Raw genomic sequence first — 20466 nt, 5'->3', positions numbered from 1 at the left:
AGTTCAGTTGCAGACTTCATTCATCCTACTTATCCAGAGACAACTATAGATGTCAGTCCTTAGGCTATTGCCATAGCTTCAGACTACACAGAGAGCTATATCGGAGGCATCAGTAAGTGGGTAGACTCAGGGTAAATAAGAAATAGGGTTAGAACTAACCCTTGAAATAATATACAGTGGTTGAGACTGCTAATAATCAGGTGTTACCTAAGGCTTATGGTTCTAAGTAAGTACACTGCACTCAAAAGTACATTAAACCAGTTGAATTTGATTAATTTACAGTCTGATTTTTTATTTTATTTTACATATACAGTCAAACACATGTGCTATATGGAGTACCCACCATATGGAGTTTCCTTGAACACACACCATCACCTTTGTCTCACTCTCCTCCTTGTCCATTCATTCTGTGTCTTTCAATAATGGCTCAAGCTGCTTGCATAGTTTTATATGAGCTATATTTTCTTTTAAGATAAATTGAGATATGCCTTCAATAATGGACAGTAGTAATTAATGAATCACTTAGTTGTCAATGATTAATCACCAACTATTCTGATAATTGATTTACCATTTTAAGTATTTTTTCAAGAACAAATGTCTACATTTTGGGACCTAACCATAACAAATAAAAAATTGCAAGGTAAGGAAGACACAGTGAAAAGTCATTAATAGAAAACAAGGAGAAGTAGTGATTACCAGCTGCAACAGGTGCTCAGAAAGCACTTCTGTGCACCTTATGTCATTCCATCTTATTTTTTATTCATTTTCTTACATGTTCTTATTGCTTTACTAATACAGTTGGGCCTACAAGGCTGTGATCTAAGAAAACAGGTAAAAGTTCTTGTTTTTTTAGGCACTGAACCACAGCCTAGGCAGAAATTTGCCTCCACTTATATGTAAGGAAATATGACCCACTGTGTTTGAACGCAGTGGGCAGGTGTAGCTTCTTAGAGACAGCAACAGCAAATTTAAGAAAAACTTAAGAATTATTTTTCAAGGAGGGGTGAAAAATTATTCACTGCTCGTGCTAAACCAAAAATTTGTCCCCCGTTTCATTTTCTTGGAGGCCATCACACCGAAATCCTCGTTTTCCCTTTTTCTATCCGTCCCTCCATTCAGACGAGGCTGAAGTGCAAATTGGACATCTGGTGCTGTGATGTGTCTGACAATACAGCCGCAACCCCCCAACCCACTCACACACATACACAGACACACAAACACACACACGGTCCCCAACACAAAAATATAGGACCATGAAGATATAAAGAAACAGAAGGGAAGAAAGGAGGAAGGGAGAGATCGGCAGAGGCAAAGGCAGACAGGGTAAATTTTTTTGTGAGGCTCCTTTAAACAAGTGCTTTACATAAGACATATAGGCGTGACGACAAGATAAAAAACAAAAACAAGGCAATGTTAAAAGAAAATACACAACGACACACGTAAACAGGATTAAAAGGATTAAAACCAAGTAAAATAGAAGATTAATTATGACGGATAGAGACTAGAATAAAAATTACAGTGCAGCTACAGTGCAGTGAGAGATATTCAAAAATAGTCCCATACTTAACCTCATAATGCAAATGGCAAACAAAATGGTCTAAAAAGCTGATTTTAAACAATTAAAAAAGTTGGAGCAGCACAGTTTGTAATTCTAGAAACTGAAACTGCTTCTAGGTGTTTACTTTCCACTCTGAACAGCAAGCACACTGTCACAGACATTGAAGCAGATCAGAAATGATTCTGGTGCTAAACCATGAAGTGTTTTATAAACCAACAGAAGTCAATTCTTTGACACACAGGAAGTCAGTGTAGTGATGCGATGGAATGATATTATCCACTCTCTTGTGCATTTTGCAACCTGTCCCCGAGTCAAAGCAAGCTGCGCCGATATTTTTTACCGTTTCATCATGTGCAATTTTGTGTTTGTAACTGAATTAGCAGAGCCACTTTATTAGCAGTGATTATTTGATAGTACTGCGGCTATCGAGACAAGCGTGTCATTGGTTTAAGACACATCTGCAAGCAGGTAGCTCAGTAATGGTGAAAATGCAAATCCCTGCCACGCCAGGCTACCGTGCTGACTCAAAACCGAGAAGAGCTAGGCCAGCAGACGTGATGGAAAAACAGCACTGGTCTGAATCTTACAGATATATTTCAGTAGTCAGGCCTACTGAAGATAAACACATGTTCGCATCAAGTTTTATAAATCCAGTTGAGACATAAGTCCTCTAATTGTAGATATATTCATAAGGTCATATAGTCGGCTGATTTTGTAACTTAGTGTGCATGTTCAAATTTATATAGGACTTTGATTAAGTTTCTACCTTGGTTTTTAGGTCAAAGTAACTGAAGCTGAGCATATTCAGTTACTGATTTTTTGGATCCAATTACTCAGTGCTAGTAGAATGGGATCATAGTGATATTGTTATATACATTTCTCTGTCATCTGCATAACTACAGTACACTGTTTTGCATAATCACAATTCGAAGAAAGAAAGCGTTTTTTCAGGATGGGAAAGAGAAAGCTGTTCTCTCTTTTAGTTGTCTTTGTTATCACCATGGTTGGTATAGCAGAATGTGCTTTGGGGGCAGGAGAAGACAACAAGGTAGTGACTTGGGGGGGGAATCCAATGTTAGCATTCACCATTGCTTCGATTCTATTGTGTTGTGTGCATTATCTTAGGCCTGGTCGATGGATGTCACAGGCTGAACCAAAAATGGTTAATCAGTACTTCAATTCCAGATCTACTTGAGTGGAGGCCATATGCCGTGAAATATGCCTATGTCCCCAGAAAAGATTTGTGAAATTCACCAGCAGCAATCTCCACTTCTGACTAATGGAGATTTGATCCTGGTTCGAACACGTTTTCGGGCAGTGGTGGCCTGAATGAGAACCAAGCTTGTGACTAGAGGGGCACTGATCAAATCCCTGGTTGGAGTGAAAGGCACCATTTGCCCCTACCTCATTTACCACCACTGAGGTGCCCTTGAGCAAGGCCTTTAACCTCCGCCACTCCAGTGGTGCTGTTCAGTGGCTGGCAGATTATAACTGTGCTGAGGGGCTTCCAGGTGTGAATGTCTGATTTTGTGAATATGATTAGCGTGTTCTTGAAAAAGAGTGAACCCTCCCTGAATAAATTAAAGTTTAAAAACCTTTCCAATTACAATGTTTGGGGGTGACTGAGGTGTTTATGGCACCTTTGGTTGTCAGCCAGTTGTTCAGGGTCAAATTTGACTAGACTGTATCCATAAATCAATGTCTTGCACAGATCCTTAGGTTTTGCACCCGGATTATCCCTTTCATAGCACATGGAAGAACTGGCTTCGTTTCAGTGAGTCTTGGGAAAGTCATGGTTTTGATTAGAGATAGTTTAGCGTTCATGAGACTTCTCCAGCATAGATGTCCTTGTCTCAAGTGTGGCACCCTTCTGTAACAATTTATAAGTATGTGAACTTCATTGATTCCAATTAGCAGAGAGGCATAGTGAGTTCAAGGTATTATTCAGTTGGTAGGTGTATGCTTATTCTAATTTAATGTTAGCAACACATGTCAAACAAGTTGGGAAAAGTTGTCAAACGCTCAAAAAATATTTGTTTAGAACATTTGACAGGTAAACAGGTTCATTGGTAGCAGGTGATGGTACCATGAGTATGAAATGGGATCCTCAAAATACTCAGCCCTTAAAAAGCAAGGTCGGGGCGAGGTTCACCACATAACTGTAAAAAGGATTTAAGTACATGGGCCCAGGAAAACTTCGTAAAATCATTGTCGGCCATTAGTGATTGCATTGGTTTTATTTTCATTTTACAGAGTGCATCTGCGCTGTAGCCAGGGCATGTGAGCGGAGCGGAGCGCGGAGCGAGTGCGGAGCGAAGCGTGTGCGGAGCGAAGCGTGCCAAATTTAGTCGGAGCGCAGAGCGGGTTTTAATCCAAAGGCCAGAGCGATGGTTCCGTTTCACTCCAGTTCCGTTCCGATACCTAGGGCATGCACAAGTCCACACAGACTCACATGTGCCTTCAAGCCTACATCGGAGGTCATTCGTTGAGAGATGGAGTTTGTAAAATATTTCGAAAAGCAAGCAGACAGGTCATATAGGTGCAACGTCAGGAATTGCTCCCTCTTTTAAATTTGAGCAAGCGTGGAGCGATTTCACCGGAGCTGAATGAAATTTTAGGTGAGCAGAGAGCGGTCTTTGAGCGGAGCTGTCTGGTATAATTTTGAGCGATGGAGCTAAGGAGCAAACACCCACGTAAGCGGGGAGCGGAAATTCTCGTCGCTTAGCTCCGCTCACATGCTCTGGCTGTAGCATAGCAGGAAGTAGCCATCAGTCCTACAGAGTTAAGGAGTAAGGTAGGAGGAGTAAAGAAGGGAAGTTAACATTAGGGGGCTATTATGATGTGCTTCTATTTACACTGCTATGGTCAAACAAAAACACCAGTGTCCTTGTGCCATCTTACACAGCTCTCAGACTCAATTGTGGCTAGTTGTCATATCGTCTCAGGTGGCGAGTTGACAGAGGCCACTGTGTGTGATGCCGTGTTGTTGGCCTGTCTGCACAGAAACTTATTCTACATTTACCCTCATGACATCTGCCAAAGTCTCTCATCCTGCCTGATGCAGAACTGAAGGAGAAGGATGAAAGAATAGTCCAGACAGACAATGGCACATGGCATATGGGAAGCACAAATACATCTGCGTGTGCCAGCCAGACGGACACAGAAATGAACATATACATATGCTTGTGTCACACGCACGCTCTTAAACTCATATACAAGGGCTGACGAAGCAGCATAACCCACTGTTACAACTAAAGGCATCAAATTCAGTAGTTGTTTCTATTTATACTGGAGCATATTTCTTACAAGCAAAACAATGCATTTGTTCTTGCAAAGCTGTATGAGGTACAATATTCATTTTCTTGAAACATCTGTGGCCTAAAAACAACAGACAAATAAAACCGCTTATTCAGGTAGAGCTCTTTTCTTCTAAGCCAGTTAATCTCCTGCAGCACAATTCATACAGTATCTGTGCTCATTACACAAGCTCGTATCAACTCTGATTGACACGGTTTCCTTTTTTCTTCTCTAAAGAAGATGCTTCTGTCAATTTTTTAATCACAGGATGAATAACATTTGCATACATCTTGCTTGATGATTATTTGTTTCCTCCAAATGTTTGGCCCCCCTCGGATGGCTGAGTTCAGTTAGTTTAAATGTCTGTGTGTTCTTTCAGGGCCTCAGCTTGCATGCTACCAAATGTTTGTTTCTACAGCCTTTTTAGATGCTGGTAGATAGTGCCTGAGCAGGCGAAATAAAAGAAGGGGAAAAAAGCCTTCACAGAAGGCTGGCTCTCAAAGGAGCTACTGTATACCTGCATTAGAAAATAATAAAAACACCCAGGTAATCCCACAAACGGGTCTATCACTTTGCTTTGAACTTCAAAGAATGCACACAATTAAAAGCAACATAGCGGGGGATGCAAATAATAAAAGAAAAAAACAGATTACAAAAGAACATTTGTCTCATTATCTTAATGCATATTGCATGTTGTGGTACTGAGGGAGCGCCTTAGAGGTGAACTTTAGGATGGCGTATGTTTGGATATATGGAAGTGCAGTTGGACGACCACAGAAAATCAGAAGAGCACCAAAGAACTTCCCCATAAATGTGTCAACAGGATTTTAAAGCTGTAACTATTTCATTGCAAAGAGTCTGAAGTCAAAGGTATCTTTAAGTATCCGTGCTTTTCCCGCTATGTACTCATTATATAAGCTATAGCAAAGAACAATAAAGGCCATCAGTTCATCTGCATTCTTGTGTGCCAAGTGTAAAGTCTAATGTGTCAGTTTTTCCACGGTGACACTCTTGTGGTTGTGGTTTCTTGTGGTCAGGCCTCCTGTACTGTGGCGTCACAGGCTAAATTCTGTAAACAAATTCTGGTAACTGTATGGGGGAATGTACCGTTTTTGTGTGTAAGCCAAAGAGCGAATATGTCTTACAACAGTGCAATAAGCATGTGTGTGATCTATGTGTGTGATCAGGGCCAAAGTGCCAAGTCTGCTTGCTCCATACAGAATCAGCAAACTTTGCAACTACTTGTAACATCATGTTACAAAAGCTGTTCAAAACAGAACATTCACCTGGTAGCTGAGCAAAAGTTGCTGAAAATGGCTGACCTGAATGAAGCCTACAAACGAGAAAACACGTATTACCTCTCCAAGAGCTTCATAGCGTTTCTGGTTCCAGCGGTGGAGATCCTCTCTGGCATTGAAAACAAAGGGCTCTCCAGTTTTTATATGTCTGAGCTGGCCATCTGTGGGTGAAGACAGAATGACAGAAGGAAAAACACATCTGTAATAAGAACAGATACCCTTTTATGTGTTAGTAAAACAGGCAGACTTCTGACTGAACACAAAAAGCCCAGTTATCTACAAAATTACATAAGGTAAGCTTGACCACTTTGTTTTGTATGGCTTGTTTTCATTTTTCTTGCTCCCTTTTGCTCTGTCTGTTCTTTGAATTCCTTACCCAACCCTCCCTGCCTCAACCAACCCCCATCTGGCAGGTACAAGGCATGTGGATGCAGCAGCGTTCGTCCAGTCACGACTCCAACGGCCTTCTGGGTAGTCTGGCAGGCCAGGGCCAGACAGCTGGCATGGCAAAAAATTCTCTTTCCCTCTCTGCCTCTTTTAATCCTTCTAAAAGCCTTTCCCCTTCCTCCTTTAACTGTGTCAATCTCTCTCCCTCTCCTTCCTCGCTCAATCTGGCGACAGGCCACAGGTCTGTCCCTGCCTTCTCCACCTGAAATCTCCAAGAGCAAAGACTAAAAGAGGTGTGGGAAAGGTTTTCAGCATAGGTTTTGTGTGTGGTTATGTGAGTGTGTGTGTGTGAACATGAACACAGAAAGGTGGCCTGGCACGCATTAGCCACAACGACAACTGCTCCTTGCAATTCCTTTGAGGATGCTGTCTGGGCATCAGCCAATCACCCTAACCAGCAAACCCAAACCCCCCAAACCCAACACACACACACACACACACACACACACACACACACACACACACACACACACACACACACACACACACACACACACACACACACACACACACACACACACACACAGCAGCAGCAGCAGATCCAGCCAGGAGGACCAGGTGTGGTCACACACTAAGTGTCACTGGGCTTAAGTCTGTAAATTGTTGCAAGGGAGCCCAGCACTATTACAGCACAAAAGAATTGAGAAGAAACAAAAGCTTTTTGAGACAATTTGTAAGTGATTTATTATAATTCAGGGGAGGCAGAGGAGTTTTTAAGACACCCAGGTTTTATTTGATGTAAAACAGTCATAAGACAGGAAAATGCTGTTCAGAAATGATACTACTTTCTTCCTTAATAAACAATTACCCTCGTGTGGCTGTGGAACCTCTACGTTTATACCTTAGCAATGAGCCCATCGATCCTGCGGTTGACACTACAACACAATAAAACACTAAACAGTGTTAAATTTAATTTTGACCTTTATGACTGCAGAATTCGTAAGCGCTAAACCACTGAAAAGTACACATACTTAACCCAAATAGCCAGGGGGCTCTCATACTTTCTCAATTATTGCACAACGTGAGGAGACCCATCTAGGATATAAATAAATATCTTTGGAAGATAAAAGAATACATAAGCACCTTTTTTTTCATCTCCCTCTAAATTGCCACCATTTTCACCCCATCAATGTGATAAATCTTACATTGCTAACACACAGTGTATTACAACATTTGCTTTCATGGTTAGTTGTTAGACAACATGAAATCCTGAATCTAGGTTTGTCATTATGTTGCATTAAAAAGCAGACTTGTGCCTGGTAGAGCAGGAGTCGAGCGAGAAGTTAGGATAAAGCAGTGTGCACAAAAAGTACCTTGAAGAAAATTAATTATGCATTCATGGTGGGGTGAGGATCTAAACACTACTGCCTAAGAGAAGGAAGAGAGGAGCTATAATGAAATCCTACTGAAGGGAAGGGGTGTGTGCGTGTCGGTGGCACGAGGGAAGGAGAGACGAGGTGTGTGTGTACGTGTGTCTGTGAGCTAGGGGGGTGATCAGCTCCATTGCCTCCCCCAACACATCCTCTCAGAGGAATAACGTTTTCTCAACTTTTCTCCTCTTTTCTGTCATAATTAGCATTCTGTTCTCAATTTGGCCGCTTAATTAGGTGTACATAACCTTGGATTTCCAGTAATGGAAAACTGGAGGGCTAGCAAGATGAAGCCATCATCTTCAGTGATTAAGATACCTGCAAACTATTGTACACAGCCTCGTCTGTATTCACATCATTACATGGTCAAATTAACATTTTTGTTCCACCTGTCTTGGGCAAAGGTAGCCTGGGTGTAGCTATAGAAATGCCCGCGAGCCACAGTGACTGTGAAATGCTATCCTTCAAAAACAGACCTGAGTGGAAACTGACAAGACATACAGATGGGTATGGGTGTGTGTGTATATATGTGTGTGTGTGTGTGTGTGTGTGTGTGTGTGTGTGTGTGTGTGTGTGTGTGTGTGTGTGTGTGTGTGTGTGTGTGGTTAAACTGTGTTTCGGTCGGGTCTTTTGAGCCGGGCAGAGGCAGAAATAGAGATACAGAGAAAAGAGAATTGGTGAGACAGAAGGGGGATGGAGGGTCTCTGAATGTGTTCCTCCCTCCATGGGAGACTGAGCCAGGACTTGAGGGTGGGGTAAGGGGGTGGCGAGTTGGGGGGGGGGGGGGGTAAGTCTCCGTGTCTCTGTTCTTAGGCACAGCGAGGTTATGCAAATGCTCCGTCAGGCGGAGGGCAAGGCTGAGTAGGTTACTGACGGGCCGTAGAGTACACAACATGTCCCCCCACTCAGCCAGCCAGACAGCCAGTAGAGACACTGACAGAGAACAGAGGTGGTGAGAGAGAGGGAGAAAGAGGCTACTGGGGAATACTAAGAGTCAAAACCGCCAGACAGCACCACCACCACCTTTCCAACTCTTCCTCTGTCTCTCCACCTGGTTTGATAAAAGTGAGCCAAGAGAATTCTAAAGAGACTTTTATATCATCTGGACCCACACCACTCTGGGTCCAGGACTGCTTCTTCCTGTCACTAATAACTGGTACACACACATACACACACACAAATCCGCAGCACACATTTAGCCTCAAAACGTCCCAGGTGACAGCAGAGACAGTTTTAGGTCATTAATTCAGAAACAGTGACATTATGTTGAGCAGAACTGCAATTACACACTGACTGTTCACGTTAAAACTGACTTAGTTTTATAAGGGTTATGGTAATTTTGTTTTTATGTCAACTTCACAGTAGCTGCAACCTGAATAAAGGGTAACACATTAGAATTAGCATCATTAATAACTGGTAAATGTATTGTTAATTAATAATTAATTCACTGTGAACAACAATGAAATGCTTTAAAAAACTATTTATTAAAAAACTATTAATTTGGACAATTTTAAAGGTTTGTAAACATCAGTTGCAACTATAAAATGGCGATCCAAATAATGCTTGTAGATGAACGATAAAGTGTTTATTAACCACTGATATCATAAACATCAGCTGCAACTTTACAATAATACAATAAGTACTTCATAAAGAATTTCATTGTACGTTAAATGTCCAGCATTAGTCTGAATGATTGAATGATTACACATGAAAACAAATAATCTTACTACTGACCGTTTAATTCTAACTTGTTTTTCTTTTTTTGCCTTCTAGTCAGTTTTTTTAAATAACAGCTCTTCTGCGTTCTGGATAGCCTTTCACTTGAGTGCTGATTGAAGCTTGAAACTAGTTGGGAATCCACTAAAGTTCAGCCTTCATGTTTTGTCACAAAAAGAACAGTAACAAATCAGTTTGAAGAGACTATTTAGTTCATTTCTTTATGATAAATGTTGTTGTTTTTTTAATCCATTGTGTGTGATTATCGCTCCATGCTATTTATGATGATAACGTATGTCATTAAATACTAGCCAACAGTGGACTCCTGTCGTTCCAAAGAGGGGACCTTTATTCTTTAATATGCATCAACAACCAAATTGTTTTCCTATAGGTGAAGACTAAGCACACAACTACATTGTAAAATTCATAATTTGCTTGTGAATACAGGCCAGGAGTGTTTTCGGGGACTTAATCATTTTAACAGTGAAATACCTATTGACTAAAGTTTAAATAAATACATATTTCCCATTTATCCATGATGGTTATTATAAAATGTTACCCAATCACGTGGCAGCATCAAACCCTGTAGTCCAGCCCGGGAGTTAGGATCATCCATTAGTCGCAAAACTACTCTGAGCTGTCACAAGATGATTGACTTCCAACTGCATTGGAAGTCAGTAGAGTGCATACCTCCACCGCGGTCCAGCAGTTGCCTTTAATTCAATCAGTCCTAATCAAATAAAACATTAACGACTAGATTGAGGTTTTTACTAGGATATGAATCAAATTGTAGTCACTCATAGATATCAGCTACATAAGAATACGCCTGATTCAGATCTATGCATTATTCCCAGACAAAAATGTAGAAAAACTAATGCTTGTGAATTACAAGATGGATCATCAGGTTATCATTCAAATGACACAATAGAAGTAGCAAGACCAATTTTTGGTGGAAATATTCAAGCTGTGACAAGGGGTCGCAATTTAACAGTGCTTTGAATTAAAGGAGTCAGACCTATTTCTTGTGTTTGTGATTTTGACAATCCACTGCCAAGACTTAACATCCTATTCACCTCAGTTGAAGTATCATGCTTGAACAGTCAGCAGTGCTCCTCTATTCACGCAGAGTTCATGGGTTTTGGTATGTTAATTCTAAAGCAGGGGGCTACTGTGCATTATGTTTTGAGGATTTATTATGTACTTACATTCATTGAAGGCATATTCAAACTCCTCTAGTGTTTTGGGGAAAGTGAAAGGAGGTTCGTCTTTCTTCATAAGTTCATCAAGGTCTATTCGTGACAGCAAATCTAAGGAGACAGAAAAAAGATTAAGATCAACATTTGTTCAAAGTTTGGGCTGCTTTTGTTCAAAGAATGGCAGAAGTTAAGATTTTATGTTATTATCTGAACACTCAGCAAATTCACCTGTATTATAAATTGATAATGTCACATGGTTTAAGCAAGTTTTCCACCATCTTCAAGTCAAGACATTCCCATCAAATGATAACCATGACAAAATGTCCATTAGTGAAGTAGACATTTTCTTTAAAAAAGAATAAAGCAACCACAAAAAAAACTGGTCTGCTCTTATACTGAGTGAATAAGTTTAATCAAGGTTAGGTGGAACATCTACTTTTCTATGACCTCATTAAAAAAAGTCTAAATGTAAACTCTTAACGAAGCTTTAATTTCACAGCACAGTATTTTCACAGTTTACACAGTTTTAGAGGTAGATCCACCACGTTTCAAGGTGTGCAATCACAAATCAGAATGTGCTTGCTTTCAGGTCAGGAAAGGAGAGACACTAAGATTAGGTGCAAGCAGCAGGTAGAGCTGAAACGATTACTCGAGTAACTTGAATAATTCGATTACAAAAAATGGTCAAAGCAAAATCTCTGCCTCGAGGCTTCGTTTAATTCCTATCACCGGCGTTATGTGGCCTGCTTTGCTCAGGGATCATTTTTCCACACAGACTGTTATTGCGGACACACACCACTATGTTCAGAATTGAGTGGGCGCGATGGCGGAGAGCCAAGAAACCGTCTTTAAAAAACAGAGAACGTCCAAAGTGTGGGATCATTTCACACTTAAAAAAGAAGATAACAAAGTGCAATGTGTCTACTGCAAAGCAGAACTGGCGTACCAAAACAGCACATCAACAATGATTCAACATCTGAACCGAAAGCATCCAGCTGTTAACACAAGCTCACCAAGCGTCGCCAACACAAGCTAACTTAAACATTGATGTTAGCTAATTTAACGTAGCCTACCATCGCTAGTTAGAACGTATGGTATTTGTAGAGGCTGTAGCCTGAATTGCAAGGGAGCAATAGCCTATACCAAATAACTCCTTTCCCCACACACACACACACACACACACACACACACACTCATCTCGTCTCTCACTCTCCCTCACGCACGCGTGCACACATAAACAAACACACACCCCTACTCCCGGTGTTAGGAATAGTTGAAATAAATACCTGTATTTTTTTTCAGGAATAAAACCCAATTGCTTTGTCTATTTAACAGGCCTGTCATTTACGTTATTCATTACTTGGTATTGTTGTTTAATAATGCAAAATTAATTTTTATTAGATTACTCGATTAATCGATAGGATAATCGGTAGAGTACTCGATTTTATTCATGTTACGTTTAGTCAGGTTCGACAACTCACTCCCTCACAGATCAGATGATGTTTTTCAGAAAGTTACGTGTACAAGCAAATGAAATGAAATTAAAGTAAATGAAATGCATTGTCACCTTTAGGAAACCTACAGATTCCAAGGATTTGATGTAAGAAAGAAAATAAATATAACCAAGTTCTGGTCATATCATAGCAGAAATGTTAAAAGATGCAGTACGCAAAAGTTGGCATCTTGTCAAATTCATAATCAGAACAAATAAAGGGCAGGGCATCACCAGAATTACCACAAAATGCTCTCTACTGTAGCTAATGTTAGCTAGTTAGCTCAGTTAACTGTGCAGCTAACGGCCCAGGCTGAGAGTTGGGGCACCGTGGGAGTATTGGTGTCCATATGCTGCATATGATGGCATATGAGTTGTACGGGGGCTTTGGACTGGGATGGGCTGCAGTGTCCAGATAGCATGTTAACCTCAGACAGTTGTCATAATGTCAAAACTGTTATTTCTTCACATTCTGTTGATAATTTTAGCAGTTTTGTTTTTCATGTTTTCAACTAGAATTCTCACATATTGCACCTTTAAGGTTGGGCAAGTAACGAAAATTAAAATGTCATTTTTATTCAACATCATTCAAAAGTGTATCCCCCTCCACTTGTACTTTGCTTTTAGGGCACAACCTCACTTTTTGATTTTTAAAACGATCATTTCATTTACCTTTAAGCGCTGTAGTTTTCTCTCGGTCCTCCTGGCCTGCTACCTGGGCCATAGTGAACCACAGTATGTACAAAGCTGGTGTGGCAGCACAAAGATGAGAGAGCATGGGTCCTCCCCTTCCAAAGGTCACTGAGATGTATCCTGCCACATTTGGGAATTGACAAGGAAGAAGAAAATCAACATTGCTGGACTCATTATAGCGTGCTCTAACATGCCTGTACCTATCAGAGAATTAATCATTTCCTTATTTACAAAGACCGTAGAGATAACTGTCACGAAGCTGTTGCACCTGTAAAGTGGCAGCAAGCCAAAACATGATATCAAACTGCTGAATACCACACTCCTCTGCGGGCTATAGGCTCATAGCTTACTAAATAAAACAGAGCAGTGATCATTTAAGCTGCAATAACACACAGCATAAACAGCCCAGCACAACTATTTGTCAGCATTATTGCCACGGAGCATGTCACTGGGAGTACTATAGCTGCCGTGTGTTCGCTGAACTTTGCACACGTGCATCAACTCAATGAATTATGCAAACATAGCAAAGTTATTCTTGCTTTTAAACCACGCTGCAGGCGGTAGAAACATTCATTTTCACATTCGTAGCAACCTCAGACTGCTCCGTCATTCTCCCGCCGACAGTTAACATCTGTTTAATGTTTCGTACTCTTCAAAACAACTCCCGGAATGTGTGCAGTCGCTCGACATGGAGCCACAGCGAGCAGGTACAGGAGGAAACTCGTGCTTTCATTTCACACTACTTTCAACCAAACGAAACACGGAGTTCCGGAGAGGACCAGCTGTTTACAGCGGATGCATGCAGCTTTTTTGTTCGACTCACGCACCATCAGTTCACTGCGACTGTCCAGTTGCGGCTGCTTCCTTGAAATTTCTGAAACAGGAAGGACTCTGAGCAGTGCTGAGCGTGGAGCGCGTGAAGCTTCCGGGTTACCGGGGCAACGGACTGGAAGGGATATTTAAAGGCACAGTAGCACAGCAGCAGCAGCAGCTCGAGGTTATACAGATGTTTCTGTGTGTGTGTGTGTGTGTGTGTGTGTGTGTGTGTGTGTGTGTGTGTGTGTGTGTGTGTGTGTGTGTGTATGTCTGCTACTCGGTAAAGTTCACTGATAGCTTTTAACCCAGTACATTTGTCCTTGGATACAATTATGAAGTACGTGTGCTTTATATTTTCACCCTACTTTTCTTCCACTCCATGTAGTTATTAGATAAGTAAAATGCTTTGGATATAAAGATTTCATTGTTTTAAATGAATCAATGATGGAATGTGATTAAGTACATTTACCCAAGTACTGTACTTAAGCATAATGTAATTATATTTTGATTGAGTGGTTTCATTTTCGGTTACTTCTTCCACTCCACTGCATTTTGGTGGACAAATATTGTAGTTTTTATCCACTAATTTTATTTGAAAAAAAAAAAAAAATGATACCGTTATTTAGATCAGTTTAAAAAAGATTTTTTTAAAAAAAAATAAAAATAAAAATAAAAAACATTGACTCCTACAATTAGAAAATTGATGGACATGAAACATGGAACCTGATAATAGGCCAGGCCAACTTTGCCCATAATGTCATTTTGATTCTCCTTCACTCTCATAAACACATCAGATTCCTCTAGGTCAGGGGGGCTTCAAGTTTTTACCTTGAAGGTCCAGATACAGAAACGCAGTGGTAAGCGATGGCCCAAAAAGCAAAAGCCTATTGTATCAAATGCAAATTGGTATTAGGATTCCAAGTTCCTGTATTTGACTTACTCTGCCTGCTGTACTCAGATTATTTAAAAAAAAAATCAATAATTGGGATCCTACATATTCAAAGGGACTTCTTCACTCACAAAACATCAAACTGCATAAACAATTATTTATATTGTATTTTTGGTGACAAGTTATACAAAGGCTCTTGTAATAAGCATTAGTTAAGTCGCTTATAAGTCTTATAATATGCTTATTAACATTACGGAATGTTATGAAACATTAATGAGCACTTATACAGTACTTTTTAATTGTTTATAGAGTGCTTAAGAACAATATAAAAACCTTATGAGTTTTAATAACCTTGTGAGAATTGTTTATAACAGCATTCAAAACACTTATTTAGTTTAAACAATTTCCCCTATATGTCATTGTTATACCATTACTATGCTTTTTTGGTTGCTTTATTGAGATTAATACACACTTAACCATGCATTTATCAACAGTTAACTATAGTTTTTGCAGTGACATGAAACGTTTACTAACACTACTAACTGTCACAAGATAGTTTATTCTTTTTTTTTTCACTACAAACATCTGGAGGGCCTAAATGATCCTTATGGTGGACCAGCTTTGGCACTGGGGCCCCTCTTTGGGCAGCCCCGGTCTATGGATAAGCTGTTGTGATGGAAGTGTGTGTATGTTACTGAAAAAGGCAGGGGAGGGGAATTATTTGATTGGTTTCATGGTTACTAGACCTACTGATCCAGTGCCACATGTGACCCTTCCAAAGACACAATCTCTCACACCCTGTTCACCTGTTACATGCACCTGCAGCTGTACTATGTGATATGTGCTTTTAAATTCACAGAAATAGCCTCCTGGTTAAAATAAAGCTGGATGCCCTACTTCTGGACGGCCTCTAGAAGTTGAAGCTGTTACTCAGGGGAGCTGAGCTACCCTGTTTCCTCAAGCAAAACACCGGCAATGCTGCGAAGGGAGACCCAAATAAGAAACAGTGGTGACATATTGTGGCACTGATGTCTACTGAGTTTGACAAGATAAAGGAAATGCTTCATCCTCACTCACCATTCAGTGCAGCACCTGAGAGCTTAGTGACAGGTGGGGGACTTGAGTCATATGACTTGGACTTAAGTTGCATGTAAGTTTCAAGTGTGATTTTTTTTTTCAGACAACAAACCTTTTTACTATTCAGTTCACACATATACTTAATTCCTTTTTCAAACCCAAACAACCAGACATGTAGGTCAGTGCTCAAGCTGTCGATGCACATGAAGCTTGTTGTGGCTTAATGTGCTTTTAAAGCAATTATTGAATTGTTATGGGACTTTTCAGCAGACCATGTAATAGGAGCTCACGTTGATTCACTTTGTATGCTAAGACAATTTTTAGGATTTACATCGATACATTTCAGTCCGGTCGCCTGGATAAAACATTGGCATTTAATAGTTCTGTAACCCACTGATACCTTCACAGCTGTACATGATATTTCAAATTCACATTACAGAGTAAACAAGGAGAGGACTTCCAAACCAAAATACACATCTGTAAGTGCCAAACCACTGTATATTTCTGACGAGGGACCACGGCGCCTCAACAGTTGCAAGCATGACACTATTGACAATTTCCAGCCGCGTGTGTGGGGCAACAAAACCCAGATATTACAGGTTATTGAAGCCAAAACATGCACTGTTTTGCCACGACATAGGACTGGAAACCGAGCATTATGATTTGCTTATAATTTGAAAGCCAAATAATACAGAGATGGGAGTTGTCATGAAAATGTATTGAAACCAGGGCACTCTGGCAGAAGGATGGTCTTCCTGTAATGCTACTGTGTTGACTCACTCCCGTACATTGTGACATGTTGTCACTTAGCTTGTTGTATTTGATGGATAATGCACTCATATTCTGAGGGTAATCAATTGAAATGGAAATAAGAGCAGTCAGAATGCCGTGACTGTTCATCCTTCATAAACATGTAATGAGGATCTCTGGGACTCTAAAATGTTTATGTTGGTTTGATGGTCCCTGAATGAATACCGTCTTTTTGAGTATTCAATTTAATTTTCTGTTATTAATCATTCTTTGTCATGATCTGTTGTGACTTACACTGGCTGCTGTCTTGTGTACCTTTCACATGAAAGTTCAGATGGATAAACCTGACAGGTCCTTAATCTAGGGGGGGAGGGCGAGAGGGAAAGAAAGAGATTAACGCAGAACACCATTAACCTACAAGATCAGTTTAGCTGGCCAAATACTTTATTTCTGCTACGCTCAAATACAGTTCATTTTCAAAGACTAATGGTGCTTTGTTGCCTTTTAGACTTTATTCAAAGTCACAGGCTGAGCGGTTTGTTGTCCTTTGTATTCTCTAAGTGGTTTGGCGATCGCAATCTTGAAACATTTGCATTAAAATTCTAGTTAAGGACAGGAACATCTCACTTCAGAGCAGGACATGTTTTCCTCCGCTCTCAACGGAATTGCACAGGGTGCGCAGCCTTTGTGAGCTGGCATTCTTGCTGATGAAAAGAGCATCATTTTAGTTGGTTAATCCTTATTTGAAGATCATATATGATAGGGAAGAACATCTGATGTATGTGTTCAAAAAAGTAATGCTTACTTCATAGTCATAAATCATCATAAATTATTGACTGCCACAGAGATCACACATATTGATCATGCAACAGAAGAGGCATATTCAGCGGTGAAGTAAGAATATGATTTTATTTTCATGTTTAATTCTAAAAGATCCCATCTCATAAATGACAAAATATGGACAAACCTGGAAAAAAAATAATACAGTGAGCAATCGTATTACACATACAATAAATGTTTTCTCAGTTTGCACAAAACACCGACTGATATTACATAGTGGGGCAGATTTTTGGGACACACTGTAATCAAAACATACATCATCTTACTTCCAAGCCGTAATATTTGATGTTTGCTTTCAGGAACCAGGAAGAAGTGTGCTGACACCAATGTCTTCTTTACACTCACTGTCTCCAAAAAAAAAAAAAACTTCAACTACCAACTGTGATCACACAGTCCCATCTTGTCCCAGGCAAACAAATCCAGGCTCTCCATTTCCCAGAACTGATTTCTGGAGATGTGCTCCAAAAAGATGAAATGCGTCTGATGCAGCACAGAAAAGCGCCGAGAGTTTGTCTGAGGCGTGCATAAAGAAGGGAGGCAACGTCTCCCTCACTCTTTTTGTTGTTCCACAGTTTCTTGTCCGCTCTCTCACTCATGTTTTCACGCGCACACACATACGCAAACTCGCTGCGTACAGTGTGTGCACAAACTCAATTACACCCACAAAAAGTGCGCGCACACCCACGAGCCCCCGCACACATACACACACTCTACTACCTTGAGAGCTGCAAGCGAGTGTTACAAGCAAACATTTACAATGTGATAAAAATTCAAAATACGTGGGCTGTTATTGGGCAGCACTCTCATCGGATGGCTGTGTTTCCCCCCGAGCCTGCTCTGCAAGTGTCTCATCAGCTTCAGGAGGGTCCTGCGGTCTCGGGCTGCAGCGGCAAACAAAATAGGCTTTCTGAAGTTCCTCTACCATAGATTTCTCTCCGTCTTCCAGCTCTGCACCCTCCTGCATCTCCCACCTGGAAACCATAGAGAGACAGAACATCAGCTGTTTGAACGAACATTTGTCAGTCAGGGTTAAATGAAAACAAACAAGACGCAGAATAAATGTGTCTTCTGCACGTTTTGATGTATGAAGACGCAGAATCAGCACGCCAACGAAACTCTGTTTGTGTGTCTGCGTGCCCGCATCTCTCCTCTATTTGCGTCTCCCAGAATGAAGTATGGACCCCGTTCCTTCCAACTCGGCTTGGGTTCAACACAGAGTGAGGAGTCACCTGTAGTCCAAAATACTTTCACTCACAAACACGGCGGACTGAAACTCTCCAAGGCTCTACAAGGCACACTTTCACTCATTAAATTCTCACATGGGAGTCTTCTTCGCTATCTTTTTTTCATGCTGTGGGGGTCAGTTCCACAGCTGTGAAACACAGTCACTTTTTGGCTTTGCACTTCTACAAACACACACTTACAGACTTGCAAGCATCTGCAGGAAGAATGAAGACACAAGGGATGTAAAACAGACGCTAGAATGGCAGAAAGTGCATACCTCCACCAAGGCCCAACAGTCCCCTATTGTACTCAATCATCAGTACCAGCTGCATTTGAGATCCATGTATTATTTCCCAAATAATCAAAGAAAGTGTCAAAAATATACCCAATCTCGCAATGTTGAAGACAGTGAGAAACACATTCCTAGATATGTCCATTTACCTGCAGCCACACCAAAAGTTAAAGGGGTCTATTCTGGGCTGAGACCCATTCTCACGTTTCGTGGAAATCGGTTCTCTAGTTTTTGTGTAATCCCGCTGACATACCAGCAAACGAATGGACACGGGTGAAAACATAACCTTCCTGACGGTGGCAAAAACCTCAAAGTAAAGAGAATAGATGCTTTTGGCTCTCCATATGTGTCTATGCGTCTTCCTCTTTCTGTCACACTTACTGTGGCGAGGTCATGGTACAAAAGCTGTTCGACTCCATACCAACCCTGTACGTGTGACTAATTTTTTAGCACGAAGGAAATTGCTCCTCATATCTTGTTGCTTCTCTGTGGTGTTTAACCGCTTCCACAGTACCTCTCCCCATCACATTTTCTAATTCTTGGAGCTCCGGGAGTGGATAGAGGGCTTCAATATGAAGACATCAAGGGTAGTCACGTTGTAATTCACTCTCAGTATTTCAATTGAATCTCTTGATGAGTGACTGTGGTCAATCAAATCCATATGGAGAGCTGGCTGAAGGCTTTCTTTGAGCTGCCGCATCGCACTTCGTCCAAAGGGAGAATTATATCTGTCTGAATGCAAATGATTGCATTTTCATTGCAATCTCTGCGTCTCCTTTTATCCTGCTCTCCCTCCCCTCCGATTCCTCACTGTGTCTTCAAACATGGACCATATAGTTGTGCTCCGTGCACTTGTTTCATGCATACTAAGAGGCGGGCACTTCGTCGAAGTTTCAGCCTCTGTCATAGTGTGTATCCGGACGAATCCGACATCGTCTTTCTTTGCTTTCCAGGTACCGTCAATGTGGTGATTACCCACTGTACGGGGAGGATCTGTTTACATAAATATAAAATATGTAAATATGCAGTTTTGACTGAAAGGTTTCCTCTCATGTGACTCCACATGTCTCTCTCCCCCCCCCCCACACACACACACACACATCTAACCTTAGTCACTACTTTCTCTGTTTTTTCTGGATATTTCTTGTGTCAGATTGGGTCTGACTGGACTCTCTCTCAAGACAGACAGAACAAAGGCAGAACTAGTTAAGTACACCTGTGATGGCTGCTGTAGACTCTGTTGTGAGAAAGCAGATGACTACTGAGGGCAGACAAATTGCCCCTATATTATTTTTTCAGTGACACAAAATCAAAATCAGTTCCACTAAATAACCATTATGGGATACAAACACTCGCACAAACAAAACAAAACAAATGTCACACGGTGTGAAAAAAGACAAGAGCAGGAAGGGAGCGAGGGGAGAGCAGGGAGCCGGAGGAATGGTGGCCAATAAAGGAGGGAGCGGGAGAGGAAGGAAGACAGGAAGGTACGCTAAAGGTTTTTCAATGTT

General features: G+C 40.9%; 2 protein-coding genes across 6 annotated transcripts in view; both read right to left on the bottom strand.

Annotated features, from left to right (window-relative positions):
- Positions 1–14001, bottom strand: part of arb2a (ARB2 cotranscriptional regulator A) — a 154029-nt gene extending 140028 nt beyond the window's left edge. For 2 of the 3 annotated variants that reach the window (XM_030417765.1, XM_030417768.1), the window contains exons 1-4: positions 13895–14001; positions 13047–13187; positions 10892–10993; positions 6214–6314 (exon numbers count right to left, since the gene is read on the bottom strand). In XM_030417765.1, coding sequence (XP_030273625.1) covers positions 6214–6314; positions 10892–10993; positions 13047–13152 — 309 coding nt within the window. In that variant the 5' untranslated portion in view covers positions 13153–13187; positions 13895–14001. The other variant, XM_030417766.1, reaches the window with a different exon arrangement.
- A 3488-nt stretch (positions 14002–17489) lies between these two features.
- The window catches only part of kiaa0825 (KIAA0825 ortholog), a 132535-nt gene continuing 129558 nt past the window's right edge, over positions 17490–20466 (bottom strand). For all 3 annotated transcript variants that reach the window (XM_030418396.1, XM_030418398.1, XM_030418397.1), the window contains one exon: positions 17490–18410. In XM_030418396.1, the coding sequence (XP_030274256.1) occupies positions 18227–18410 (184 nt within the window). In that variant the 3' untranslated portion in view covers positions 17490–18226. The remainder of the gene's footprint in view (positions 18411–20466) is intronic.

The sequence above is a fragment of the Sparus aurata genome, chromosome 5, assembly GCF_900880675.1.
Source record: "Sparus aurata chromosome 5, fSpaAur1.1, whole genome shotgun sequence".
Lineage (NCBI taxonomy): Eukaryota > Metazoa > Chordata > Actinopteri > Spariformes > Sparidae > Sparus > Sparus aurata.
The sequence above is the reverse complement of the archived record's forward strand: the minus strand, read 5'-3'. Positions and strand labels throughout refer to the sequence as shown.